At 42.2% G+C, this 16,218-nt stretch overlaps 1 protein-coding gene across 1 annotated transcript in view; it reads right to left on the minus strand.

The window, feature by feature from the left end:
- Positions 1-7,737: 7,737 nt before the first annotated feature.
- NKAIN4 (sodium/potassium transporting ATPase interacting 4) overlaps positions 7,738-16,218 on the minus strand; it is a 47,575-nt gene continuing 39,094 nt past the window's right edge. Inside the window, exons 5-6 of the mRNA XM_074157048.1 lie at positions 11,000-11,060; positions 7,738-7,826 (exon numbers count right to left, since the gene is read on the minus strand). Coding sequence (XP_074013149.1) covers positions 7,738-7,826; positions 11,000-11,060 — 150 coding nt within the window. The remainder of the gene's footprint in view (positions 7,827-10,999; positions 11,061-16,218) is intronic.

A 16,218-nucleotide genomic window follows, 5' to 3' on the forward strand; every position in this document is an offset into this window, starting at 1 on the left:
TATGAATGGCTCTGCTAATGAAAGTCAGAGGAGGTAATTAAGTGCAGAAGATGATCCTTGGTAGCTTGTCTTATTTTCTCTCTTCTCAGACTGATTTTGGTTTTGATGATTTATGGCAGGCATTGATACTAAATATTATTTATTTTATCTTTATTGCTGCAAATTAAAAGATGAGGCATGCTGTTAAGTGCATAGTTGGGTACTTAGTGTCTTTAGAGTACTTGGCAAGTGGTTTTGATCAGTTTTATTAGTAAATGTGGCATCGAGACTTGGTCAGTTTGAGAGTTACAGTGTTGAAAACACGAAGACCTCAAAATAATTCAAAGAGTTCCTCCTGACTTCACACTACCATCTAGAAGAATTCCTTCCTGAAACTACTAGTGAAATGTTTCAGCTGTTCAAAGCTCAAACCAACTCTGACAATTCCATGATCTGTGCTGAATTTGGTTGCTCTCAAACAAGGCCGATCAAAGAATGCTGGCATCTGATGCACAACACTTGTCTCTGAGGAAAAGAAATCGTATTGAACCAAGAAGTGTAAAATCGGTGTTTTCTTTCTTCAGTCTCATTGACTAGAGGATATGAATTCTTCCATTCCTTTTTCTGCCCCTCCAGGGAACATCATGTGGGCAAGTAGGAATGAATGTAATACAGAAATGAGCTGAATCAAAGAAGAGGTGGAGAAAGTGCTGAGAGATAGAAAGCACACATAGCAGCGTGTGTACACTAAGTGGTGTAGTAGTTTGTTTCATGAGGATATTTTTTTATAACTTGTAGTGGCACAGTATTGACTAATTTGGGAGCTGGTAATGTTTTGACAGGCAGAGCTGTTTAAAGAGGGCTGAGCTTTTTCTTCCTCAAATGATGAAACTAGTAGCAAAGCAGCAACTGCCAGTTATCTGTTCTGCTCAGTCAGAAGCTGTGGCTTCTACTGGCTAAAAAAAAGGAAAAATACCTACAGAAGACAACATTTTAACTCGCGGGTGTACCTGATCAGAACTCAGGATGTTAGGTTGCAGATTGTATCTGGAATGGAAGTTGAACGAAACAAAAATCTTCTCTTAGTGCTTATGCTTCTGGGTTTATAGAAGAGGATTTTGCTTCCTGGGCACTTTGGAACATGACAAAGAAAGGTGCATTGTTCTGTCTTTGACTTAGCACTTAACAGTTCTATTTCTTTTAATTCTTCCCTCGTGCTTCCTCTCCTGAGCACGACTTCTAGTTTGACTCTTCTGAAAAGCATTACTCAAAAATGCCAGGTAATCTCAAACAGATTAGGTGAGACAATAAAGAATTACAACAGCACTTGGAGGAAGGTACCAGCCAGAGAACGCCATGGATGGGTAACAACTGCTCTTTCTCTGCTCGACACAAAACATGCTGGAAGATACAGCTAATGAAACAGACATTGTTTTTTGTTTTTTTTAATTAATTGCTGCAGCTCATTAATGCAACTTAATTACACTTATATTCCCCCTTTCCTTCAGCCCACTCCCTCCCTCCAAAATTATCCTGCCAGAAAAACCCCCTTCCCTCGGGATGATGCCAGGCTTGTGCCTGGAATAAGCGCAGCTGCTCGGTGAAGAAGGTGGGTACAAAACCATCTATGATCCATGAAGAACTCGGCATTTTCCAGTGTCCTGCAGCAGGCTTCAGCTGTGTATACGGCTACACCAGTATTAATTCAATGGAGATGGGCAAACCCAGAGTAAGCTACAGCTGCTCTGAGAACGGCTTGGCGTGTTGAAATGGGGCTAAGCTCCATGCTGAGTAAAGATTTGGTGCTTGTACTAGTTTTTTAGCTGTTCAGCATTATAGGAGTTAGGTCACAGAACACTGAAATCCAGGACAAATGCCTACTGCTAAGGTGCTGCCCATGTCTAGAGAATGAGGAAGGGAGTCCTGGATGGGCCAGGGGGAAGAAGGGAAGAGCTCTCATCTATAACTTAAAACAAGAAAAAAAAAAAAAGAAAAAGCCTAAATAACTCAAATGTAAATAGCCCCCACCTAGTTCTATACAGGCGGGGAGGAGATGAAGTTGTGTTAGGGGATTTAGGCCGTTTTCAGAACGAGGGAAAGGAGAAGGGGAAGAAACTAACTACAGAACATATGAAATGTCCCAGGGTGTTATGCAGTGCTTCCTCCTTTATGGATCCATGGCGCAAGGAAGCAGCTCCGACTTCAGCTGTAGCTCTTGAGAGCGGCTCTCGGTGAACATGTTCTGCCTGAGGTCTTCAGGGCTGTGCCGTGTAGTGGCTCGTGCCACCAGGCTATGGTAGGAATGGTTTGTCAGGGCACTTGGAGAATTAAAAACCAACCGCGTGGCCATTCTTCAATGTACATTCATTGCGTTTGAAAAGAAGACAAGGAACAAAAAATGGAATGGAGTTCACCATCCTGCATTTCCTTTGCCAAAGATCCAGGCCACAGGGGATTGTCTCCTGCAGCACCTTTGATGGTGGAGTGCAAGGTTCATCCATCCTCTGGCTCCTCTTTACTTACGCAGGCCTGTAGGGGGTGGGGAAAAGGGGAAGGCAGGGCATCAGTGTGGAACAAATACTTAAGATAACAGAAATGGCATGGAAATAATGAAGACACTTTGTTTCCCCTGTTCTAGGCTTTAAATATGATTGACTACAGGTGAGGAATAGGACTGATGAGCTCAGAAGTAACGTGGTTAGGTAGTCTTCAAGTCTGGAAAGAACGGTATGCATATAGCAGACCTGAACATACTGCAGTTAGGCCAAGGCAAAGTGTTAGATCTATGTATCCTCAGCATTTGGAGCTGCATAAAATTTGGTTAGGAATTTTAAAAGCTAGGGGTCATCTCTAGAATGAAGTAGCTCCTTGAAATTGCAGTGACGTGCTTGTTGTGTAGATGCAGCAGTATAAGCGGATCTACTTTTGTAGCCAGCACTAAAGATGAGTGAATGTTTTCAGCTGAGACATCACCTCTTAAACATGCAGCTTCAGGTTGATCAAAACAGTTTGCAAATTCATGTTGATATTCAGCAAATTGTTTGTTTGGGAAAAAGTCTACCTAGAAAGAAAAGCAAAAGCATTTTTTTGTGTGTGTGTTTTGTGGACTTTTTTTTCTCTCCTTAAAATGAAATGGGATTTTTTTTTTCCCTGTTTAAGTAAAAGTTTCCTTTGTAAAATATTCTGGTCATCAAAGTTTGGAGGGGGTGGGGGGAAAACAATCCTAAAGGAGTTTCCCTCTCTCTCCCCCAGTGTTTCAGTCTGGATTTTGATTTTTTTTTTTTTTTTTTTAATTGAGGAGTGTTTTTTGTGTACTTGTACCTGTCAGTTGATCTTGAAGAACCTACTTTCAACCTATAAGTGGTCAACCTACAAGTGGGTGACTTGTACTGGGTCTAGTCCTCTAATGCTGCATGCTCACAGCTGCTTCATGCCTATGGCTACTGACAGACTGCACCACAAAATAATTGATTAGAGAGTGTTAATGTGGGCAATCACCAACTGGAGCCTTAGCTCATTCAATTAACCAATACCTCCTGTTGCTACCCAGTCAATACTGAAGTCTACATCTGATAAAAGTCACACCCTCTGTTACGCTATGGTCCTTTCCATGGTAGGTTTGAGGCAAGCAGTCAGTGAAATCTGCCTACACAACTCAAAATCAAAGCTTTTAAGCCATAAATGTAATGTAGTATTTGGGGTGCCAGATCACAGTGAGTGAACAGAAGCCTCACAACTGTACAATTCACTGCTTGGCCTTATAAATACAGTCTTAAAAGGCAGGGAGATCTATTGCCTATCTCTCTGCCTCTTAAATAACTAGAGGCTACCCCCTGTCACCTGGCGGGTTCTTGATTTAGCACTGAATCATGTACAAAATTATGCTTTGAGACTGTTCTGCTTTATAATTGAGATTGGACAGTGCTTCTTTCTGAAACAAATTCAGAGAATGATGTCAAAAGAGCGAAGGGATGCAGCAGGCAGGAAGCGCTGAGAAATGATCATGACGATCAGGGCCTCCTCCTGCCTTGGCAGGTGTTGCAGGGTGCCTGGGGATAACAGCTTTAGGCAGAAACTACAAAGCTGTCTTGGTTAACCCTTCCACAGGTATCAGTGCAAGAAGGTTTCTTTGCCTCAAATGATGAGAATTCCGGTACTATGGGTGAACAGGAAAAAAAGCAGCCCTGAGCTGATATCCTGTCCTGTGCAGCCCCAGAGGAGACAGTGGGGCAAGCAAAGCACAGCTTGAATCTGAGCTTTAGCTATGGAGGAGTAAGAGCTCAGCCTTTCCTTCCTGAAAACTCATTGGAGAAGTTCTCTTTTGGCCTCAGGAGAGTAACTTTGGTTTTCAATAAGTGACTTATTATCCTTGGGCTAAGTACTCTGACCCAGAAACTCATGCACTGAAGACTTTAACGTATCTTCTATCAAGATTCATTGTTAAATAATCAGAGCAGTGCCTTGACTGGTAAGCAGCAGTGAGACTAAGGGTAATTCTACTCCACAGTAAAACTTCCAGAACAATTTTTTTCAGGATAATTTGAGTCTCTTTTACTTAAGCTTGTGACTTGAAATAGGAACTATCACAACTGAAAACCCCCTTGAGTCAATGAAATGTAGAACAGAAGTAGTTGTGGAACCTGAAATAGAAATAACTGTATTTATAGAACATTGTTGTTGCTGTGTGAGTGGAGGTGCTAATTAAGATGAAGCACACTTAAATCATGCCTTTGTAAGCAACAATGCAAAACTGCTCGTTGACTTTTTTTGTTGTTGGCTTTTTTCAAAAAGAAAAGTAACACCTGATTTGATGATTTGTGAGGTTTCCCACTAACTGGAGGCTTGTAACTGATGTCAAGGAGGTCAGTAGATTACCATGATAAAGCTGGGAGATAACTGCATGATGGTATGGAAGTACCTGTTATCAGTAATAGCTTGGGGAGATGTTTTTTCTTCCTACTAGTAAGAGGTAAACATTTTTAATAACTTTTTTCAGTGCAGTGAATGGAAGCTGAAGGCCAGAAATGGGGTGTACATTTTGAATACTGAATTTAGCAGATGATAACCACTGAAGTAGGCTGCCAAGGAACACAGCAGTCTCCCTTTAATGTTTTTGAAATGTGAGAGCATATTTAAAAGTTATCTAAGTCATAGGCTGCGTGCTTGATACAGAGGTTATGGGGGTCGGTCTTAGACTTAAGTTGTGCTCATTAGTCCAGGTCAATGTCATTGTTCTGTGGGGCCTTTCCTCCTTGAAAATTCTAAATTTGGAGAGATGAAGAAGAGAAACTAGGGAAAAATGCAAGCCAGGATAAGGGAAAGAGCACATTGGAAGGAGAGGGAAGAGTGTGATCTCATCAGAAAAGGATAGACAAAAGTGAACAGGATAATTCCATTAGGGAATGAAGGAAAGCAATCCTGTTAAGAGTTGTGGCAACAGGGTGAGGGCATTGTCAGGAGAGCAGCTGGCTACTGACATTGGGGTGATGCCACCCGAAAATGTAAGTTCATGGGCGCAGTTAGCTCCAAGTCAGTAGTTGTAGAATAGCTTTGGTTTCATTCAGCATTTCCTTCAATAAAAATGAGTTAAAACCAGAAAGTCCATGCTCCTGACCCCTAGCTGTTCTATTAATTTAAACTTGAAGTTGGATGTATTTGTTGTTTTGCATCTTCTTGAACAGTATATAAAAAAAGAAAATGCCTTTGGTCATCATAAAGTGATTTTCACAGCAGGACAAGGGCATCTGGTGCTCAGTGCCCCAGACTGCAGAACTCCATGGCATCATTAGCTGAGAATCGGGTATCTGTTCCTCCTCTTACTCCCATTCCTACGTGTGCGTGAGAGGCAATAGCTGGGCTGAAATAAATAAACGAAAATTGCTATTTGGTGGCTGCTGTGAAATTTATAGAGGGTCATCTTATCTACTGCTCAGCAGCTGTTTTCACCTCCCATTATCCAGAAAGAAATATTATATTGTGCTGGCAGAAGCTATCACTAGATAAGTGACAGTCTGAAGAATGGGACTGAAGAACACCACAATTATTTGTGTACTTCGTTAGCAGCTCACTATCTTGCCAAGACCCTTCTAAGGAAGTTTTACGTTGCTAGCTTCTGTTAATATTACAACCTCCCCACGTAGAAAACTCCATTTGTAAGTACTAGCTTCTTTCACAAACAGAATTTGTCATTTTAAGAAAAAAGCAGCTCCCTCCATACTGTAAAAGTGTGATGTTTCTTCAGCACACTGCTCTACCAGGCCAGTAAATCAGGGAGCTGCTTAAAGCTCCACAGCTTCTGCAGGCTGTGGAAAATTCCATTCCCCTGTGACAAAATGAGAGGGAAATCAATATTTAATCTCCTGTACCATCCCTTCTAATAATGTTATAGAACCCCCAAAGTTACAGGGAATTTAACTGCTTTGCAAAAATTACTTGTTCTCCTGGTCTTGTGCTGCGGTGACAAAGTGGGCAGTAATAACCACGCCGCATTAGAGGGGTACATCTACAAATCTATTTGGGGGCAGCTTTTCTTCCCTCATCCCCACTTTTCTCCCCCATCCTCACATCCTTCTTCTTGGCAGGACTCTCTGGTAACATCATTCTCAAAAAACAACTTCCTTTAGTAGCTGCTTTAAAACATTTCTGCACATTGAACTGCCTTCTTCCAGCTCGATTTAAAGCGTATCAAGAATTCAGATCTTATTGCTTTTTTAAACAGATAATACTGGCCATTATATTTGAGAATCTCATTAGAGAACCAGTTTTAAGCGGACTGTGTGAAAGTGTGATCTTGCGCCTTCAGCAGTGGGGAGGGTTGATCTTAAGGGTAGAAGCTGGAATTCAACAGTGGAGGGTGTTGATCTCTATTAGTGGTATGAGAGGAGCTGCTGGGAGCAACACTCCTTTCTGCTCCCTGCTCTCAGCTGAACTCTTGGGATGTTCCACACAGAAGCCTCTGTTCTTGTAGGCAACAGAATTAAAAAAAAGAAACCTTAAGAGCAAACCTGTGCCATCCTGCATACAAACCATCTAATGCTGGGTTTAATTTTATTCACTGATGTGTTAGCTTTGTATGCTACCGGTTCCCTAGAAGTCAAAGCAGATACAGGGAGACCCTGTACCCAACACAGAGTCAAATTTTGTGGTGCCACCATGAGAAGATGGTTGGAGGATGACAAAGATGTGGCCAGTGATGAAAACTGCATGGATGGGAAATTGCAGAGTTCAGTTGTGACTGTCTGACCACAGAGCTAAAATAGGGCTTAAATAACTAGATGTTGCATAGATTTTACCCCAGTAAAGATCTTCCATTGAGGCTCTGCCTGACAGACTACAATATAAGCTTGTGACTGAGGATTATACATGGCTTACTCTCAGCATCCGCTGAGGCTGACTCTTCCTCCCAACTCCTACCTTTACTTGCTTGGGCACCATTCACTGCTAAAAAGCCTCTCTCTGCTTTCTTCAAGGACAAGGCATCCAGTAGTTTATTTACAATAGCATCCTATAGCTGGCCCCACTGCTTCCTATCAAACAGCATTGCCATAAGCCAAGTACGGCAACCCCAGTTTCACCTTGGCAATCTAGGGCTGAGCAGAGGCAGTTTCACCCCTTTTGGTGTCCACTTGTTCATTCCTTCCATGCCCGAAAAGTGTGCTGGAGAAATCAATCTGTGAGCAGGTAAAAACCCAAACCTATGGCACTCTTGAGCCATCAAACTAAGAGGCATCCATAGCCCCTTAGCACAGGAGATGATACTTACAGGTATGTCTGCTTGAACAAAAGGTTGGTGGGTTTTTCATTGACATGGTAGAGAGGAAATGGATCAAATCCACCAATGAAATCAACTGAAAAAAAATTAAAACTCAAATAAATAAACAAACATGGCCAAAAAGTTGAAAGGAAATGAAAGAAAAAAATCGGTGCATGTCATGACATAACACAAAAGTTAGTGAGAGAACAGAAAAGTGATTTTTTTCAGGTATGGATTGCCTGGTGGAAATCTCTGCCTGTACAGACCTCTTTTCCAGGACCTCCTGGGACGGGCAAGCGTGCCAAGGAGGAGATTCAGCGGGCACAAGGCTTTAAGCAGAGAGCTAACAAAAGACTCCCGAAAAACAAGAGGGCCTGCCTCCGCCTCCTTGGGTATTGTCACCACGCTGTGACTTCACACGAGAACGGAGCTGACAGAGCCTCAGCCATTCAGCCACGCGCTGAAAGAAGGAAGCCGGGGAATGGCTCGAGAGCGAATGCCAGCGGAGAAGCTGGCAGCACGGCAATCCCCGTGAAGACTATATAGCGAAGTGGGAATTTTCTTGCCCCACTTGTCTTTCCTGCAAGACAGACAACAGCAGCTTTGGAAAATTGCAAATACCTCATTATCTTCAGCTCTGATATTTTTCACGTCCCCTCTGCCAACTCAATTTCTTTCAATTGTATACAAACAGGAACAATGCTTCCCTTCTCCAGTGTTCACACAAGGGCAATGTAACTGAACAAGGCAAGTTTGAAGCGACAATTCCCTTAGTAACCAGAGAAGAATTTTCCAAGTCTCTCTCAGTTCCCCTGAAATGAGGCCAAGTCTATATTGCCGAACTGGCCAGCGTAGCCAGGTCAGCCGGGGTATGATGCGGTGAGATTTGTGACTAACCCAGCAGGCCTTGCAAAACCTTGTAAAATAGATCCAGCTTAGACCACTTTTTGGTGCCAAGTTCGTGCATTTTGTTTGGAAGCGTGGAAGCTATCTGGTTCCAATGCCATTTTAAAAATAACGGGAAAGTCTTAATAACTATATAAGTGCCTGTTCATTTTTCTTTCCTGAAGGTGGCACTATTATTTTAAATTTTAGCTAAAGAGTTTTGGTATGTTTTAGTGAAAAATAGAAAAAATATTTACTAAATATATTGGAAGTGAAAAAATAACTCATCTCAAAATATGTTTTGAAACCCAAAGACAATATATTCTCACAAATTCCATTTTGATGGATAGCTTCATGCTGCTACTGTCATTTTGGAAAAACTGTCAGTAAATGGGCAAAATCTATATAGGTTCGAAGTTAACTGGGGAGATAATTCCCAGTAGTTCCAGTGAGACTTGACCTTTTCTCAGCCACTTTTGACAATGTTTGAGTATTTTAAAATCAAGACAGTTCTGCAGTTTTAAAAAGCAGACGCTGACTGTATTACCTCGGTTGTGGAATGTCTAAATTAGGAAACCTTAAAGAATTGCAATTTTCAGTAACTGTTTAATACCTTGAACAAACAAGATATCATCTGAGCACCCAACCATGGAAGCACTCAAAACCCAAATCACTTAAAAAATCTTAACTGAGGTTCACTGTTGCAATATATTAGCGCATTAGCACATCTGAAATATTCTTGCCCACATTTCAGCTTTAGTAGATCCCTACTGCTGTGTTTTCTCATGAAAATCACGTTAGCGTGAGCCTCCTGATTAATGTGCCTCAGCACTTATAATTACTTCATGCTGCATATCAAAGCAACATTTAAAGGAAACCACAAATGGAAGGGAAAATTAAAACGCAGCTCAAATTTGTTCAGGTCACTGGAAGGATCTACCACTGTGAGTGTGAAATATTGATGGTTTGTCATTGTTAATTATTCAAGCTGGCATTTTAACTCCAAGCTGGGAAACTGGGAGGGAAAAGGAATTTGTTAGTGGAAAAAAAAAAAACACAAACATATCCTGAAATTGACGGCTCTGTTTCTTGGTAATGCTTCCTTCCATGTGGTTGCCTCTCCCAACAGATCCCTCCTACAAAAATGAGTTCTGTTGGGGTATTACTTTACAATATTCAAAAGGGGCTTAGAACTCAAGCTATTTAGCTAATAGAAGAGCTATATGGTAATTTTTAAAATATTACTTATAATGTAGCACTTCCGCTAAGTGCACTGCCAAGCTCTAGACAAATGATCAATTAAGTCAGTAGAATCACTTCAGCCACACAGGAAGAAACAGAAAAACATCAGGACAAGTCTGATAAGCAAATGCATCTCATCTCACTCCTATGAAATCAACATTCTTCACATACTTTCAAATATTCAGTTCAAAGCTGTTGTTTTTTCAGCTAAAATCCATGCCAGCTGCTCTTTAAAACAACAAAACTACTTCCACCAATCTAATTAATGTCTTAAAAGAAGTGATACTTGGATATAAAGCCTTTGGATTGGATCCTTATCTGGAGTAAATGGCCTAGACCCATTGATTTCAGTAAGACTTTATGGATTCAAACATGCTGAGAATTCCAACACAGAAAGGCAACACTGCCAAAGATTTCATATTTATTTGAACCCTATGTGTCTGTTCTTTTGTTTGCAAAATTACTGCTCTCAAAGGGAGTTTTAGGAGGGCAACGTAATCCAGGGCCAGGCTATAGATACCTGGATAGATCCCACAGACCCACCCACCCCTGTGATTTCTCTGAGACTTTGCTCTTCTCCGACACATCATGACACGTAAGGTATTTGTATATCGAACATGAGAGAGTTGGCTCCTTCCTCCTTCTTGTAATTCAGATACAGTACTTCCTCTGCTGTTAAATTAAGTGGTCAGGTTGGTTCTTGGCAAGAAATCTCATGCTCTGCTTCATCCCCGGCTTGTGGCATATGATACTCAGCAGGTGGCCTGCTTGAGTAGTGGGCTGTATTCTCTGTTGTAGGTACTCCTAATTACAGTGGTATTATTTCAGTGGCATTAAGCTATATAAGCTTGAGAACAGAAGAAGCTGCCCAGTTTCTCTAAAACCCAGCTCGAGAGTGGCCAATACCCAAGCTTTTTTGGGCTGAAAGAGTCGCAGAATTATAGCACCTAACGCGTGGTGACATGCGGAAAAACACCTCACAGAAAAAACCAGCTGATCCTTGAAAGGTAGGTAGTACCTTATCATATAGATGGAGAGATGGAAAGGAGTCTGATGGCAACTCAGTCCTGATAGACGAACATCTGAGAGAGGAATAACATTAAAAAACCTTTGCCAAGGGATCTGTCGATAAATACTTACAGCTGTCTTCTTCTTCTGTGAAAACACTAACAACGTAACAGGCGTAGACAAAGCCCACCAGCTGGAAAATAGAGAGAATAAATCATTTTAGCATCAATCTTGCGAGACTGGTCAAAACCCACTTGGCATGACTTCAACAGCCAACATTTACTGTCAACTTGACAGCATTGCTCTAATGGTGGAGCCAAGTCATGTATTCTGTAAGATGGGGGTGCAGGTCTAGGCTTAAGGGAAGACACTGCTGGGAGCACACTCAAAGGTCCAAACCAAAAACTTGTGAGACCCATCCTGACCTTCAGAGCAGCAGCCTGCTGTTGCTAGAATGATTGGCAAGAACATGGGCTCGCTTTGCTGGTATTACAATTACCGTGCGAAGTTTACTCTCCATAAGAAGTGATGAGGGGGCAGGAGAGTGCCTTATGTAACATTTTAGACAGACAACTACGTACAGACCGGCCACACGGACAGAGTAGAACAGGGGTAGATACAACAGGGGTAGGTTTTATTAACAGAGGTCCAGGGAAAAGAACTTATCAGTGCTGTATTCCTGTCATAAGGGGTATGCGAGGGAAGAGAAATGGCTTTGGTGCAGGAGCTACCAACAAGATGTGAGTAGTTTTTATGCAGATGAGATGCAAACTTAGTTAGAATCATAGAATTGTCTAGGTTGGAAGGGACCCTTAAGATCATCTAGTCGAACCATCAACCTAACTCTGATAAAAAAAACATCACTAAACCATGTCACTAAGCACTATGTCAACCCGGCTTTTAAATACTTCCAGGGATGGTGCCTCAACCACTTCCCTGGGCAGCCCATCCCAATGATTAATAACCCTTTCAGTATAAAAATGTTTCCTAATATCCAATCTGAACCTCCCCTGGTGCAACTTGAGGCCGTTTCCTCTTGTCCCATCACCTGTGACTTGAGAGAAGAGACCGACCCCCCCTGGCTACACCCTCCTTTCAGGGAGTTGGAGAGAGTGAGAAGGTCTCCCCCCAGCCTCCTTTTCTCCAGGCTGAACACCCCCAGCTCCCTCAGCCGCTCCTCTTTAGACGTATTCTCCAGATCCCTCACCAGCTCCATTGCCCTTCTCTGGACCCGCTCCAGCCCCTCAATGTCTTTTTTGTGGTAAGGGGCCCAAAACTGGACACAGCACTCGAGGTGGGGCCTCACCAGTGCTGAATACAGGGGTTAACCATAGAAATGGTGATGTACTGGCAGCAATGTTCAGAGACACTGAAATCTTTAGTAATTTAGGGCTGGAGATCAAAAATCAATTGGAAAGAAATCCCAGTCTTACACTAGCTCTACAATTTCTAAGGTTCTTGATAGCTTTGGAGAATAAACACTTTGGCATGGACACATCAAGCGTTGGGCCTGCAAAGTAAATGGGCCAGAGCACAGAGAGAAACAGACAAGGCGATAGCAGTGCTCTTAATTCACAAATTGCACAGGTTAGCAGTAAATTCCCGCCTCCTGGGAACCAGATAGAAGCAGGGAAGGTGCAGTAAAACAACAGGGTGCCTCTCAAATAACAGCCGTCCTGGCGCGGTGTGGCCCTCATGTCAACCCGTTGCTCAGAGCAGTCTTTAGAGCAGAAAACTAGAGTGAGCATTAAAAAAAAGCAATCTCAAGTAGCCTGGTGGGTCTGTCCTTGGGGGTTTGTAGAAGCTCTAAAGCATCAGAACTGCCTCATTCAGCAAGTTGTTACTCAGCCTGAACAGAGTAACAAACTTCTGGTACTACGGGAGTCAAGCATTCTTGATCCAGCGGGGTTTTATTTCGCTTTGCCTTCTTCCCGTTAATCAAATCTCCTTTCCATCCTTCGTTTTACATCTTTACATAACACCCCACTTAGCGAGATCTCGGTCGACAGTAACCGTATTAGTAAAGTTATTGTGAGACATAATTGTTTTCCACTGCGAACTCAATTCTTCTGAACAAGAGTTAGAATGTAACATACAGTGACTCACTCTCAGGGAAGACAGAATGATGCATGGGAGGGCTTGAAAAGTAGAGTCCATTCATTTTTAACATGACAGAAAAATACATCACACCAGAAAACGAAAGGCAAGATAATGAGATTTCTAGTGGGGAGTTATAAGGCGTTCGTGATTTCTCCTGCTCTCCCTGACAAAACACACCTCGTTGGAAGGAAATGGAATGGTTTTCTTTAGCATCACTAAACCTTGTATTTCCTTTACAACTTTCTATAATTGTCTGAAAGACAAGCCAGCTCTCTCCTTTCCTCTTGGGTGAGCCTTAGGGAAGTGTATCCCAGTACCACAGTGCAGGAGAGGAAGCTCCGTGGACTCACTCATTCCCCTGCTGTGCACTTTTGAAACCGGGGCTGCTTCATACTAAGTTTCTAGGATCTACCGAAGACTTCACACAGGAAAAAAAATAATAAATAAATGCTTCTGGGCATGATGGTAACGGCAAAGCCACATGCAATGGCCAATCTAATTTTGCCTGCTGACTTTTAGAATTGCCTCCGAGTAGAACAGTTGCTTTTTCAAGACAAAAACGCAAAACAAAACAAAAAAACAACAAAACCCCATAGAATAATCAGAGAATTTTCTTCCCTTCTATTGCTTGCTCTGTGCTAACATAAAACCTAGGGATTTTCATTTTCTTTCTGAAGTTTGGGGCAGTTTGGGGGCAGTTTGGGGGCCGGGCGGGAGGGCGGCGGCTCCGGAACTGGCCGTGGTGCTGACGCCGCCCCGAGGCTGCTTCCCGCTGCCCCGCCTCAGGAACAGGCTTGGCTGTGAAATTAGCAATTAGCGCTCATCAGCTGGACTGGGGTAGCTAACGACGTCAACACTCATAAATGCTCTTGGAAAAACAGAGTGCTTCAGGTTAAAGCCGTCCCAGCATTCAGTGAGATGTCTAGCACCCGTCTGTGCACTCTGGTCTCCAACGTAAGTGCTTTTGCTCTCACCCTAGGATCAAATTAGGAGTGTGGTTACACATTCTTTGTACTCGTTCTAGCATTTTTATAGCTTGAAGATCTACACTTTTACATTTTACAGGATGTAAGGTCAAATCATGCAATTTACGTACTCACGTACGTAAATCCAAAAGCAGGAAAAATACATCTTGAATGTGTGCCCTGATTCCAACGGAACTCTAGGAAGGTTTTCTCTTTCCCCAGACTTTCCATCAAGCCTCAGAGTAGAAACTTTAGGTTAATAGCCATGCAGAGTGACAGCTCTGAATCCATTCACTATTATTATACTCCATAACATGTACACACAAGCCTTATGTGATATCTGTGTCAGGGAATTCCTGATAGTATTAACAATGAAAATGACTTATCTGCCCAGTTTATGGGCAGAGTGCATGAAAGATTATCAGCTCTACTGTCACAGGGAACCTGTTAAACCTCTGAAAATTGTTCACGGTTCAGGAGCACCAAGCAAGCAGTAAGATCGACTTAGGAAGTTTGTTTTGCACAGAAATTAATGCCTCATCACCCTCAACAATCAATCCTCTCACCCTGTACGTTTTTCGTTTTATGACTAAGGTGACCTTTTGCATTCAGAAAAACAAACCAGCCAACCAACCAGTAGTGAATTAAGGGAACTTCTCTAAATATCTAATCCCATTCCATCGGAGCAGAGGGTTTTCTTTTTTATTTCTTCTATCTCCTGGCTTTGTTTCAAAAATTACCTGCTTAGCATTCAAAATTTACTTTTCATTGACTTTATAATCTATTCCTTCTTACATGAGTTTCATCAATAAAAATTTGTTTATTTAATGGCACTTTTTATTGAAAGAAGTTTTGCTAGTCTTGTGATCTGGTTAGAACAGGAGAGTTTCAGCGGCAAGGAAGGAAGAGACGTGCAACATAAATATGCATTTTCATACTGGCTGACCTAAACTATAATTAAATATATCACCTCAGGGATGAAATGAACTCCTGGGATGCCTCGTGTCTTCTGCATGAATTATAAATGAAATATAGCTACAGAGGAGAAATGCCACTCCTATTGTCCAGCCCAGTTTCACTGGGAGAGTCTGCTACAATATGGGATGAGCAGACTCCAAGAGACACCAGCATTTCCCTTCTGACTCCACCCTTGATGAAGATGTATCAAGCCCCTAAACATTATCAAGTGTAACAGCAATTAAAATAGATCAGAAAGCTTCACAGAGGCCAAGAATTTGGAAGTAATTTCGATCTTGCTCCAAGTGCCATCTTGGTTGGTGATTTCAATATGAAAGAGGGTTTTAAGCTCTACTATCCCAGGGAAATAGCAATAATTCTTAGATCTTTGCAAATTACGTAGGGGAGGTGGAAGAGGAGGGAAAATGTCAGTGATGTAAAATGACACTAAGCTATTGCTCTAATTCCCCAAAGAATGTTCTTGGGCTTTAGCCTCTGCTGCTGTTTTCTCCACTTGTTCTGCATGTTCAGTACCAGCTTCCTCCAGGCTGCAGAAGTATCAGATTAGGCTTTTTATTAGGAACACATGTTGTAGGCAGGTGTGTTCAGTCAGCCTGTCAGACAGCCTGGGAATGCACATGCAGCCAAACAAAAGAGGCTAGAGCTGGGATGTCCCAAGCATTCTGCAGGTAAATCAGCAGAGCAGGAAAGACAGGAAGAGACAAGTGTGCCCAAAGGGAATGAGGAAAACATAAGTCTGTACATCCCTCTGTCCCTCACTCATCTGAAGTTAACTTTTTAATAGTGAGTTGAGAAGTGTTCATAAAACAGCAGTATTGAAGGAAAGTGCTGGAGCCAGAAAGACTGAATTACAGCAAGTTCTACAGAAAGGGACCAGCTGGCTGCGAGTGTGCAGAATACACGAAGGATGGGAAGGCAAATTATAGGAGGTGTCACTTTTTCTTGTGTAAAATCTTAGCTTTAGTTTACATCTCTCCTAGTGAAGATTCTGGGCTCTTCAACTCTTCTTTTAGTAGAAAAAACTTGCCATTGGTTTTTCTACCACAGAGAATATGTGCAGAATCTCCTCCTTCAGGACAGATGTATTCTAGGTTTCACTTCTAATTAGAGCTAATGAAGTGTGTATGCTCTCATCAGTGCAAGAGGGGGGAAATGAAGAGATCTCTGCTACAAGAAAGTAAAAAGCCAGCTTGTGAAAGGGCTATTGTGACCAGATTGGCAAAAAGAGACAAAGTCCTTTGATTCCTTGACCTTCTTTACTCTTTGGATGCAATTATGACCACTGAAAATCTAGCTTCTGCCAACAGC

Source organism: Numenius arquata, chromosome 12 (genome assembly GCF_964106895.1).
Source record: "Numenius arquata chromosome 12, bNumArq3.hap1.1, whole genome shotgun sequence".
Taxonomy (NCBI): Eukaryota; Metazoa; Chordata; class Aves; order Charadriiformes; family Scolopacidae; genus Numenius; species Numenius arquata.